This window comes from Oncorhynchus clarkii, chromosome 7, assembly GCF_045791955.1.
Source record: "Oncorhynchus clarkii lewisi isolate Uvic-CL-2024 chromosome 7, UVic_Ocla_1.0, whole genome shotgun sequence".
NCBI lineage: Eukaryota > Metazoa > Chordata > Actinopteri > Salmoniformes > Salmonidae > Oncorhynchus > Oncorhynchus clarkii.
Window position 1 is genome coordinate 56658731 of NC_092153.1, and position 13355 is coordinate 56672085.

General features: G+C 43.2%; 1 protein-coding gene across 1 annotated transcript; it reads right to left on the minus strand.

Annotated features, from left to right (window-relative positions):
- Positions 1-355: 355 nt before the first annotated feature.
- Positions 356-12779, minus strand: LOC139413517 (methylosome protein WDR77-like). Its single transcript, XM_071161007.1, has 10 exons — positions 11940-12779; positions 11250-11435; positions 10926-11064; positions 3119-3168; positions 2930-3000; positions 2674-2731; positions 2069-2137; positions 1842-1950; positions 1691-1759; positions 356-1548 (listed from the first exon to the last, which is right to left on the minus strand). The coding sequence occupies exons 1-10, from the start codon at positions 12046-12048 to the stop codon at positions 1392-1394; spliced, it is 1017 nt and encodes a 338-aa protein (XP_071017108.1). The 5' UTR covers positions 12049-12779; the 3' UTR covers positions 356-1391.
- Positions 12780-13355: the final 576 nt, after the last annotated feature.

Sequence of the window (13355 nt, forward strand, 5' to 3'; positions counted from 1 at the left end):
CTCCTGACAGGAGTGTAAGTTGACATGACCATCTGATTTTTGGCAACTTTGGCATGTTCCAAGTCCTTTTAGAATGATTTGGCACAAAAGCCACCACCTTCAGAAACAATTGAAACTATAATTACCCTGGATTGCCTTCCCTGGATTTCTGGTTTTAAACATTGAATTATGCCAAATATACCAGTACAAAGGTCAGGGCACAGGCCACTCCTTTGTATTGTTATTTTACATGTGATAATAAAAATGTAGTAAAGTTACTAATTAGTTTCTACCAAATTATCTGAGAATAATTTCCTACAGAGGTCTAAAGTTCAGTAAGATTCAAGTGCTCGGAAAACCAACAGCAACTCATGACTATACAGTATTCAGACATACTTTATTCAAGGATGGAAAAACAAGTAAATTCAGTTAAGTAACACTGCTCGGACTTTCAAAAAGCAACACCAGACATGTACTGTACTTTCTGTTTCTGGCACACATGAGACGAGACCATCTAAACAAAAGAAAGTGCCAAGGGGGGAAGAATATGGAATCACATTGGGACAAATAAGCCATGTAGTGAAGTTAAGGACTTTACAAATTTACAGAAATGATTAATTTAGAAAACAAATTGCCCATGGTATTGATTATGGTTACAACTTGAACCATGTCATTCTAGTCTAGTGTGATTTCAGAATGCTTGGATGAGCCATGGTTTAATTGAGTCCAATTAACCCACAATCTTGCTATCCAATGAGCCAGTGGCTCCCATTTCTCAGACTGGCTTACATGCCACGTAATACAGCACCCCCAGGGTGGGTAAACAAAGGTTACATGGGGTTGGACTCACTGGAGAATAAGCGTGATCAGATGGGTTCATTAGATTAAAGATTACCATTGCCAGCATTCCCAAATCCAAGTCTAAAAGTACCCCTCATGATAACTGGACACCAAGCCATCTGTTCATGTCCCTACAAACTGCAAAACAAAGGTGATGTCCAAAACGTGGTTAACATACACCTTAAAACAGACTCAGCATATGACGTTGCCATGAACAGAAAATATGCAACGCAAGACCGCACTCCCCAAAAATGTAGGCACATGTGCGCTTCACGCTGCTACAACTTGATCGCTGCTGGACCAAAACAGCAGAAATGTGTAGCCTATCAAATCACTGTTGCGAAAAACATCCCAATTTACTTTGTTTATCACTGACTACCTTCACACATGATTTAACAAATCAGTTGAAAAGATAACCCACCATGGCAAGGGGTACTTAGACTAGGAAAACCATCTTCATACTGCTCTGCTCCGTTCCGGTGTTGACAATTTCTACCCTCAATGCCAACCCCTCAAATTCTCCCCCACAAAACCATACTTTTACAACTCCCCCCCCAGGCTGGGTGGTGGGTCTACAGTGGGGACGTGGAGTATCCAGTGGCGGGTTCATCCTGTCCCATGACGTGGTGGAGGACCTGGTGGTCCCAGCCCACAGTGGTCAGTGTGTCAGAACCGCCAGGGGCCCAGCAGACACCCCGAACAAAGTCCTGGTGCCTCTTGTCTCTCAACCTGGAGTGGAGCAGTAGAGCCACATGTTTAAGAGACTGGGTACAAATACATTATTTTCACAATTTTATTTCATAGCTTGAGTTAACAAGCCAAAAGGATGAACTAGGGAGCAATTGTAAACAGCCCATACATCGACACTTACGTTTCCTTAAGCGCAGAGTTCATCACAGCAACAGTGCAGTCATCACTGATTGAGGCAAGCAAGGGGGCACTGTGTTGGAAGGTAAGAGATCATTGTGTTAGTTTAGTCTGACAAACCATTGACTGCTGTAGATGTGCGAGTTGGTGTTTACCTGTGTGATGAGAAGGCTAGGCCGGAGACCCTGCGGCTGTGGGTGCTCGTTGTCTGGCCAGGCTCTGTTCCCTGAAAGTCCTTCAGTGTCACTCGTCCCAGCTCGTCACCTAAATCAACACAAACGCCATTCTCAACAAACATATCATTAAAGCCTGGCAGATCAATCATTGAAAATAATGTGCTTGGACCACTATGCATCATGGGAAATGTAGCACTGGTCCTTACCGTAGGCGATTGTGGTCCTGTGGTGGGGATGCCAGGCTACTGATGTAGGACAACAGCTGGGCTCTACATCTGAGACAAGATAACATCTCCAAAGTCAGCTGGGAAATCACCAACATGCACTGGACAACATGGTTGGGCACACCTGACCATGTACATGTTTTGGATTTCCACACTTTACATGTATTGCATGTGCACTTTGAACACAACAAATGTGTAATTGGTGTGTTGTAGATGTCTAGATACTTTTGAAGTGGATATTTACAAAACATAAAATTGTCCCAACACACAATTATTGAAATTACTAGGGTCACTGGAAAAGTTTTATACATTAGGAAAATTAAACCACATTTTCCAAATAACCCTGTTTTTCAACACGTTGTTCTGAGTTCCTACTGCAGTGACCCGCCCTGCATTTATCAGAATTCCTAAGATTGGGTTACTCAAGGATATACACTTCGACAACAGAATCCAAGGCTACCTAAAAACCACGAACCACTGACAAGCCAAGATAAATTGTCAATCCATTGGCAACAGAAGACTATGCATCTCGGCCCCGTGAAAATCCTGCTGCCTAGCTGACTGCAGTTCAGAGTGGTTCTATTCACCTAATCTAGAGGCTGGTTTGGTGGGTTTCCTCCTGTCCCAAAGCAACAAACGACCATCCTGAGGGAAGGGGAATGGAGAGAGACATCAATGAGAGGAGACCGTGCATTAACAAGTTCATACAAGAACAATGTTCTCCTTTCAGTAAGTTACAACCTACTGTCTCTAGCTTCATATTTCATAGCACACAATAGAAAAGCCGTATTCCAAACTGAACCGATTAAAACAGACAACCCTCTAATTAGTATTGGATCTTACCTGGCCACATGAGAGGAAGAGGGAGTCATCGGATGGATTGCAGGACACACAAGTGACTGGCTTCGAGTGAGCTGTGGAACAGGTGACCGATCCAGTTAAATAGACAAGCTATAGAAACATGAGAAACTGCCACTGACATGTTCACCATAGTGCATCTCAAAATACAGAGATGAGGTATAGTTTCCTTACCATTATATGTGCTGACCACTTCACCCTGAATAAGGTCCCAGACTTTGATTCTGCAGCAGGCAGAAAAGAGAAAGAACTGAGCAAGACTTAGGGCTATGACAGCTTTAAAATGATATCTTCATCAGGAAATGCAAACCAAGCACAAACCAAACACTCCCATTACCTGCAGCTGTCAAAAGAGACTCACAGCCAGGCCAGTTACACTGAGGGCCTAGGTCTGTCATGCCAATAATCCAACATTTGCAAGAGACCAGAGTATGTGAGCGGAGTTGAGCGGTCTGACATCCCGCTCATCACTCAAGGAGCGTTGCTTGCACACCGCTCATGCGCTCCACCTTTCCAACTCTCGCTCACAGGCAAACTAACTGCTGCCCCAAATTCGCTCCATTCATTAAAATCACAATTGAACCAACACCAATTTATTTTTTAACTACTTGGACCTACCATTTGGTTTTGAAGTATAGAACCCAAACCATATGACTAATGAAAAGTATTTTAATAAACATGAAAAGGTGAATGTAAGAAGAACTAATTTCAAATAGGATACATGTCATTAAACAGAAAATACTAAATATGTCAGGAGCCAGACAGGGAGCCCAAGGAACAAAAATTAATTTAGGCTATATTTTCATTATTTCAAGGCTATAGCCTACAAAGGAATAAATTGTGAAGCATTTGAGTGTGACACAATAGGCTGGTAGAAACAAAGTGCTCAGCATTTAAACATTTTGTTGAATTAAATCATTAGTCTATAAACAGCACATAGGCTGTGACTAATTTGTATTTCCTTTTAAGTCAAACTATTTTTTTTTTTTTTAAAGTCTCATTTTTAGAAACACGAGTTTAGCCAGTCTGGGGCTTCAGGCTCACGCGATGGTGACTGGAGAGCCGGCCAGCAGCGGAGAAAAGACGCCACACTTGCAGAGCCACTGGGGACACCCTTTTGGCCACTCATGCCAGGCAAGCTTCATTTTTCTATATATAAAAGGTTTTTAGGCAAAATTACCCAATCAAAACAGAAAAGGTCTTTGAAAGTGGGAATATGCCAGGCCTATTGGGGCAAAATCAATTATGGCCTATTGTTTGCATACATTACCTTTTCTGCCTAGAAAACCAGCATCTGAGTCGCCTCTTCACTGTTGACGTTGAGACGGGTGTTTTGAGGCATCGGTTTCTCAAACTAGACACCAAGATGGCGTAGCAGTGCAGACATGGTTTGTTGTCCTCTCGTTTACTTTTTGTATTTTTCGTCTCTTTTTATATATATATTCCAATTTATCATTCAATCTCTTCCATTTTTAAATTAAATCTACCTTCTGGTAATCCGCCTCACTCATTGTGACACGAATCCGCATTTTTTTTTTTTTTAAGACCCTATAGCCAAAACTTTCATCAAAAAGTAGCCAGCTATTCCCACAACTACAGTACCTCTTTCGCCATCTGGCCGGTCCCTTAGTCGACACAGCGCCCTGCCGTACCACCACGACTGGTCCGCAGACGTAATTACATCAGCTGTGCCTTCAACCGGCCTTTGCTGGACGATGGAGCAGACGCTTCTACTTACCCTGGAATGCTAACTTTAAACGCTGTGTCTCCCGCGTGCTAGCGTAGTAACTACCTAGCGGCTTCCCTGTTTCATCGATTGCTGTACACTGGAGCCTATGATCACTTGGCTACATAACTGATGCCTGCTGGACTGTTCATTTATCACGGTACTCCGCTTTGTTTATCTGTCGGCCCTAGCCCGGAACTCAGGCCCTGTGTGTAGTTAACCGACCCTCTCTGCCCATTCATCGTCATTTCACCTGTTGTTGACTTAGCCGATTAGCTGTTGTCTTACCCATTGTTGACTTAGCTCGCTTTCCCAATTAACACCTGTGATTGCTTTATGCCTCGCTTTATGTCTCAAATGTCAATATGCCTTTTATACTGTTTATGATAATTATCATTGTTTTAGTTTACTGTGGAGCCCCTAGTCTCACTGTACATGCCTTAGATACCTCCTTTGTCCCACCCCCCACACATGTAGTAATCTCACCCAGTATAAACAGCATGTCCAGAGATGCAACCTCTCTTATCACTCAGTGCCTGGGCTTACATCCACTGTACCCGCACCCCACCATACTTGTCTGCACATTATGCCCTGAATCTATACTACCACACCCAGAAATCTGCTCCTTTTATTCTCTGACCCCAACGTACCAGACGACCAGTTTTGCTAGCCTTTAGCCGTACCCTCATCCAACTCCTCCTCTGGTGATGTGGAGGCTAACCCAGGCCCTGCGTGTCCCCAGGCACTCATTTGTTGACTTCTGTATTCGAAAAAGCCTTGGTTTCATGCATGTTATCAAAAGCCTCCTCCCTAGGTTTGTTTTACTCGTTGCTTTAGCACACTCCGCCAACCCCGATGTCCTTGCCGTGTCTGAATCCTGATTTAAGAAGGCCACCAAAAATTCTGGGACTTCCATACCCAACTACAACATTTTCCATCAAGATAGAACTGCCAAGGGGGGAGGAGTTGCAATCTACTGCAGAGATAGCTTGCAAAGTTCTGTCATACTTTCCAGGTCTATGCCCAAACAGGTCGAGCTTCTAATTTAAAAAATGAATCTCTCCAGAAGTCTCTCACTGTTGCCGCATGTTATAGACCCCCTCAGCTCCCAGCTGTGCCCTGGACACCATATGTGAATTGATTGCTCCCCATCTATCTTCAGAGTTCATTCTGTTAGGTGACCTAAACTGGGATATGCTTAACACCCCAGCAGTCCTACAATCTAAGCTAGATGCCCTCAACCTCACAAATTATCAAGGAAACCACCAGGTACAACCCTAAATCCGTAAACACAGGCACCCTCAGAATACAACTTGCCCTCCAAATACAGATCTGCTGTTTTCAATCAGGATCTCAGCGATCACTGCCTCATTGCCTGCATCCGTAATGAGTCCACGGTCAAACGACCATCCCTCATCACGGTCACATGCTCCCTAAAACACTTCTGCGAGCAGGGCTTTCTAATCGACCTGGCCCAGGTATCTTGGAAGGACATTGACCTCATCCCGTCAGTCGAGGATGCCTGGTCGTTCTTTAAAAGTAATTTCCTCACCATCTTAAATAAGCATGCCCCGTTCAAAAATTGCAGAACTAAGAACAGATATAGCCCAGCTTCTCCTTTACCCAAATCCAGATAGCAGATGTTCTGAAAGAGCTGCAAAACCTGGACACATACAAATCAGTTGGGCTTGACAATCTGGACCCTCTATTTCCGCCGCCATTGTCACAACCCCTATTACCAGCCTGTTCAACCTCTTTCATATCGTCTGAGATCCCCAAGGATTGGAAAGCTGCCGCAGTCATCCTTCAAAGGGGGAGACACCCTGGACCCAAACTGTTACAGACCTATATCCATCCTGCCCTGCCTATCTAAGGTCTTCGAAAGCCAAGTCAACAAACAGATCACTGACCATCTCGAATCCCACCGTACCTTCTCCGCTGTGCAATCTGGTTTCCGAGCCGGTCACGGGTGCATCTCAGCCACGCTCAAGGTACTAAACGATATCATAACCGCCATCGATAAAAGACAGTACTGTGCAGCCGTCTTCATCGACTTGGCCAAGGCTTTCGACTCTGTCAATCACCATATTCTTATCGGCAGACTCAGCAGCCTCGATTTTTCTAATGACTGCCTTGCCTGGTTCACCAACTACTTTTTTTTTGTATGCCCTAGTCAGCTGGCCCTCGATATATATTTGTCACCAGACCCACTGGCTCCAGGGTCATCTTCAAGTCCATGCTAGGTAAAGCTCCGCCTTATCTCAGTTCACTGGGGTGATTGTCGGATTTGCGCTGATCGTCGAAGGAATGAGCATTACACCGAGGCCTGTACTCTGGAGTTTCTGGACATTAAAGTAGACGAGCTCAGGGCAAGGATCTCCTTCCAGAGAGACATCAGGGACTAACATACTCTTTTACGGAACCACGCTCTTGCCGAATATACTGCCCCCAGTTGGGTTCTCAGTACATCGCGCAGACAGGAATAAAGAAGTCTGGGAAGAAGGCAGGCAGGGGTGTATGTTTCATGATTAACTATGCATGGCGTGATTGTGATAACATACAGAAACTCAAGTCCTTTTGTTCACACAACATAGAATACCGAAAATGCCGAACGTACTCCCTCCCAAGAGAATTCTCTTCAGTTATAGTCACAGCCGTGTATATTCTCCCTCAAGTCGATACGATTGCCCTCAAGGAACTACATTGGACTTTACGCAAACTGGAAACCACATATCCTGAAGTAGCATGTTCTTGCTGCCCCAGCAATGTGGTTTCCAGTTTTAAAGCAAATTTGAGGAAAACGCTACCGAAGTTCTATCAACACATTGATTGTAGTACTTGAGGTGCTAAAACATGCGACCACTGCTACTCCAACTTCCGGGGTACCTACAAGGCCCTCCTCCACCCTCCTTTTGGTAAATCAGAGCGACTCCATTTTGCTTTTCCCTTCCTATAGGCAGAAACTCAAACAGGAAGTACCCGTGCTAAGGACTATTCAAAGCTGGTCTGACCAATCGGAATCCACGCTTCAAGATTGTGATCATGCGGACTGGGATGTGTTCTGGGTAGTGTTAAGGGAATTTTTATCTATAATGACTAATTATGTATACATTTCAATCAGGATGTACTAATCAGAATACTATTATGTTACTGTATATGTACTAATCAGAATACTAAATGTTACTGTATATGTATGAATTTTCTTATCTGATCCCAGTACTGAAAATAATGTGTGTAAATGTGGTCAAGAGTTTAGTAACAATGACGGTCTGTTCCTTGGTACAAATGAATCAGACTGGCTAGAATGCTTATCTACACAAGAAAACCTTGACTCGTAAATTATATTAAATTGGTAGGGAGGCGGATGTGGGATGGCTTGAGACACAGCCTTGGTACTGGAACGGAGATGGCACGGGGTAGTGTTAGAACTAATGATGTCATTTTCAGTTTATAACCTGTGGTAACCTGTATTGTGGCAGTACTCTCTTGAATAAAGGCTGTTACTTGACTTTTAAGACCGGGCTCTGTCCATTCCTATAAAATAAGGGTGTTATTTTAATAAGGGTGTTTAATTTTAATTGGGAATTAAAACAGAGGAATTAAATTCCTTCAACAGGTAGACTCTTAGAAAAACATTGATGTATACACCAACACAAGTGACTGAGTTGATTAGTAAGTGTATAGCGGATGTTGTTCTCACTGACTACTAAAATCCAAATCAGAAGCATGGATAGATAGCAGCATTTGTGCAAAACTGAAAGCACAAAACCACTGCATTTAACCATGGCAATGTGACTGGGAATATGGTTGAATACAAACAGTGTAGTTATTCCCTCTGTAAGGCAATAAAACAGGCAAAATGTCAGTAGAGAGAGTGGGGTCGCAATTCAAATGGCTCATATGTGGCAGGGTCTACAGACAATCACAGATTACAAAAGGAAAACCAGCTACGTCGGACACCGACGTCTTGCTCCAGGACAAGCTAAACACCGCCGCCCGCTTTGAGGACATTGCAACCGACACGGCCCACTCCCAAGGACTGTGTGCTCTCGTTCTCCATGGCCGACGTGTGTAAGACATTTAAACATGCTAACCCTCGCAAGGCTGCCGGCCCATGCGGCATCCCTAGCTGCGTCCTCAGGGCAAGCTTCAAGTTCCTCAGCGTACACATCGACAATCTGAAATGGTCCACCCACATACAGACAGTGTGGTGAAGGCGCAACAGTGTCTCTTCAACCTCAGGAGGCTGAAGAAATTTGTCTTGGCCACTAAGAACCACAAACTCTGACAGATGCACAATTGAGAGCATCCTGTCGGGCTGCCGCAATCGCAGGACTCTCCAGAGGGTGGTGCAGTCTGCACAACACATCACCTGGGGGGACACTGCTTGCCCGCCAGGACACCTACAGCACCTGATGTCATAGGAAGGCCAAAATGATCATCAAGGACATCAACCACTGAGCCTCGGCTTGTTCACCCCGCTACCACCTAGAAGGTGAGGACAGTACAGCTGCATCAAAGCTGGGATGAGAGACTGAAAAACAGCTATCGCAAGGCCAGCAGACTTAAATAGTCATCACTAGACAGCTACCACCCAGTTACTCAACCCTGCACCTTATATTATAGGCTGCTGCCCTATATACATAGAATCACTGGTCACTTTAACTTCTCTAGGATAGGGGGCAGCATTTGGAATTTTGGATGAAAAGCATGCCCAAATTCAACTGCCTGCTACTAATCCCCAGAAGATAAGATATGCATATTATTAGTATATTTTGATAGAAAAAACTGAAGTTTCTAAAACTGTTTGAATCATGTCTGAGTATAACAGAACTTATGTAGCAGGCGAAACCCAGAGGACAAACCATTCAGATTCTTTTTTTTTTTTTTAGGTCACCCTCTTTTTAATAAGTTTTCATTGGGAATCCAGATTTCAAGGGACTTGCTTGCCGTTCCACTAGATGTCACCAGTCTTTAGAAATTGCTTGAGGTTATTCCTTTGTGTAATGAAGTACGGCCATCTTGAACGAGGGTCACTTCATGTGTACTGTTTGATAGAGGCACATGACCAGAAATCATGCTTCAGTTTGATTTCTTCCTGTATATAACACAGATCATCCCATCCTCAACTTCATTGATTATTTACTTTTAAAAATACCTAAAGTTGTATTACAAAACTAGTTTGAAATTTTTGGCAAAGTTTACAGGTAACTTTTGAGATATTTTGTAGTCACTCTGCGCAAGTTGGAACTGGTGTTTTTCTGGATCAAAAGCACCAAATAAATGGACATTTTGGATATATATATGGATGGAATTAATCGGACAAAAGGACCATTTGTGATGTTTATGGGACATATTGGAGTGCCAACAGAAGAAGCTCGTCAAAGGTTTATTTCTGCGTTTTGTGTCACGCCTGCAGGGTTGACATTTTCTCTTGTTTATTGAGGTGCTATCCTCAGATAATAGCATTGTTTGCTTTCGCCGAAGAGCCTTTAAGAAATCTGACACGTGTTGTGTAGCCAATGTGTATATTTAATTTGGTATCTTACATGTGTGATTTCATGAAAGTTAGATTTTTATAGGAATTTATTTGAATTTGGCGCTCTGCATTTCCTCTGGCTTTTGGCCAAGTGGGACGCTAACGTCCCTCATATCCCAGAGGTTAATAAATGTTTACAAACTTCTTTACTAATTTCAAAATATATATACTGTATTATATTCTAATGTAGTTTAGTCAGTGCCACTCCGACATTGCTTGTCCTAATATTTATATACATTTTACTTTAAATGTGTGTATTGTTATAAATTGTTATGATATTACTGCATTGTTGGAACTAGGAACAAGTATTTCGCTACACCCGCAATAACATCTGCTAAATAAACGTATGTGACCATTAAAATGTGATTTAATAGTTGGACACTATCACTGCACTCCCTCTTGTGCTTGGTCCCCATCTTTGTAACTCACCTTGATTTTGCACCCATGTTTTACCAGTTTCTTTATGAAAATATTAAGTGAACTCCATGTTAGTAGCTAAAGCAAGGGGGTACCGCAGCACACAAATGCATGCTTGGCCAGGAAAGCCCTGAGTTTGTGAAGTGAGCGCTTACTGGATTGAAATTACAAGTGGGCGAGAAGGCCAACGCTCCAGCCTTTGGGAATATCGCATAAGTCTTCAGTCAAATTGGTCACACTCCGCTCCTCGCACACATACTCTGAATGAGACACACAAATAGAGACTGCCCCCTACTGACCGGTTGTCCATACTGCCGCTGATGGCATGGCTTGACCCAGCAGGGCTCACGCTGGTAACGATGTGATCATGCTCGAGTTTGGCGAACCGTTTCTCCAGCAGACTCTCATCCTCTGATAGCTCCCACAGCTCAACAGCACCTACAACACCAGTCAAACCACATTGCATCCACACTTTTGTATAGCTCACAAATAATCTAGATGACATCGGCCTGAATTAAATGTAATCATTGTACTTCTAACTATATTTCCCTCACTTTAGACCAGCCTTATTTACAGCAGAATATGATATGCATTTAGTAATGATTACTGTCATTCCTACTTACCAGAGTCAGATGCAACTAGGACACCCCTCTCTGAAACCCACTTTGCCTCTGTGATGCCTGCCTCTGTCTGGACACCAGCCTTACAGAAGCCCTCGTTGGGAGACTGCTTGGGGTCACAGTAGACCCAGATGGAGCCCTGCCAGCACCTGCCTGTCAGACTGGAGGCCCCCAACAACAGGGTGCCATCTATGGGAAGAAAATAGAAAAATGTCAATGGTTGAATCATATGGTGTCTTGTGCCTGTGCTGAAGTGCCATAGGATAGGGTGACAGGTTATTTAGCATAGCTAGCAAACTATAATTGTTAGATTATGTCCAACGTTAGCTTGCTAGCAATATGATAACGTTAGAAGAACTAGTAACGCACCATTGAAGCGCTTTGAGATTGTTATGAAAAGCACTATAGAAATATCAATTATCATTCTCTTCGAAATGACAAGTTAGCTGTAGCTTGCTAGCTCCACTAGGTTGCTAAAGTGTGGTACAGTAAATTTTACCATAGAACAAACACGACTTTACTGTGTGTTTTTGCTGTTAATTATGTAAGTTCGACAGGTTATGACTTGTCACTTTATTTTGCGACAACAACGTGCTGTGCCGGTAGTTAGCTAGCCCTTTCTAATAGCCATGTGTCTGGAAGCTAACTATCACACAAGGCTGCATCAAACACTAGCTGTGTGACTTTGCTTACCTCCCCTGTACTGCGCTGACTCCAAATGCTTCTCCATACACGCGGGGGCATTTGGGGGTATGTTCCATCCGTTTTCCTTTATCATATTGGCATTTACTGTACTTTTCATCCAGGCAACTCTGATTCACTCAAGCTAGTGTTTGCAATACAAATAATTATTTGTACAATAAATGTAATAACTTAGCTAGCTATTCGAGAAACCACGGACTAAGAAACTACTTGATTTAGGTTTACGTTCTAGTACTGCATCGTGCACGCCAGAAATGAATGAACTTTCAAACAGCCAAAGAACTCCATCGTGTACGTTCCCCAATTATCTTCAATGGTCCGCGCGATGCATTCTGGGCGATTCTGGACAAGAACACTCCCTCAAGAAGTCGATAGCTCAAAAACCCAACATTAGCATGAAGTACAACATTACAATTATTTTCAGAGATGTGAGATAATTAACTTGTTCTCTATAGTATCGTATAGCTTTCAAACCGTGACATACCGTACTTCAAGGAAATAGTCTGGTTTCTCGACTCATACCCTGACTTTTATTAAGAAGGGATTGCGTGACAATTTGCTAGTTTAGCTACCGCGTGACGCAACATGACGACATGAACTCAAGTGGTCGACAGTCTGCTGGGCAGAGCATTATACGTCTCTCCCATTCATTTCCAGCTCGGATTCTTATCCAATACTTTTATACCCTTTTAATGGGGTGATTGTTGTCGAATCGGGTGTTTTCTAATACTGACATAGTGAGATTGTAGGCTCCTACATGCATACCACAGATTATCCATTATATTTACCAGATACTTAAGTGGCCGCTCTAGCAATGAGAAGAGAAGTCTTAAAATGGAAGGCAGTCGGAAGGAGGCAAGATCAAGTGGGACCATTCTAGCCAATGAGAAGGTAGATAGGTGTGTGGACAAAAGGCACAACTCAGCTGTAAAAGTGCTTTTTTTCTCCAAAGCTGCCGGGATGTCACGAGTTCTATTTTACATCAGTACACTTGTAACAACCGAAGCATTACGAAACTTCTATTCGATCAAATATGCCATTCCATTTCATGTTAACCAAATTCGAAACTCATTGACCGCTATACTCCTTGCTCGGTGAGCGAAACAAATACAAAACTCCACCTGCTGGAGAAGAGCGATTTGGGGCGCAGTTACACGGTCATGGATGGCTAGGATGGATCATGCTTTTTTGGGGGTTAAGGTTAGGAAAATAGTTAGGATTAGCTAAAATCCCCCAAAATTAAAATTGCCGTTATTTTGACAAAAAAAAATGTATTCATTTTAGCCAGGGTTGTACAATATTTGTATAACTAACCGAAGATAGAGCAGAGCCTGTCGTTTCCAATGGGCGCAAATTAATCATAGTGGGCAGAATAAGCAAGGAGGTGGGCAGAGGCTAGGATGAGCT

What these genes read in the sequence shown, in the direction of transcription:
- LOC139413517 (XM_071161007.1), bottom strand. Translation starts at nt 12,048, where the DNA reads ATGAAAAGTACAGTAAATGCCAATATGATAAAGGAAAACGGATGGAAC. An exon ending in GTCAGCGCAGTACAGGGGAG is followed by an intron (nt 11,436 to 11,939) that starts GTAAGCAAAGTC and finishes TTCTTCCCATAG; the next exon opens with ATGGCACCCTGTTGTTGGGG. An exon ending in CAGGACCACAATCGCCTACG is followed by an intron (nt 1,951 to 2,068) that starts GTAAGGACCAGT and finishes GTGTTGATTTAG; the next exon opens with GTGACGAGCTGGGACGAGTG.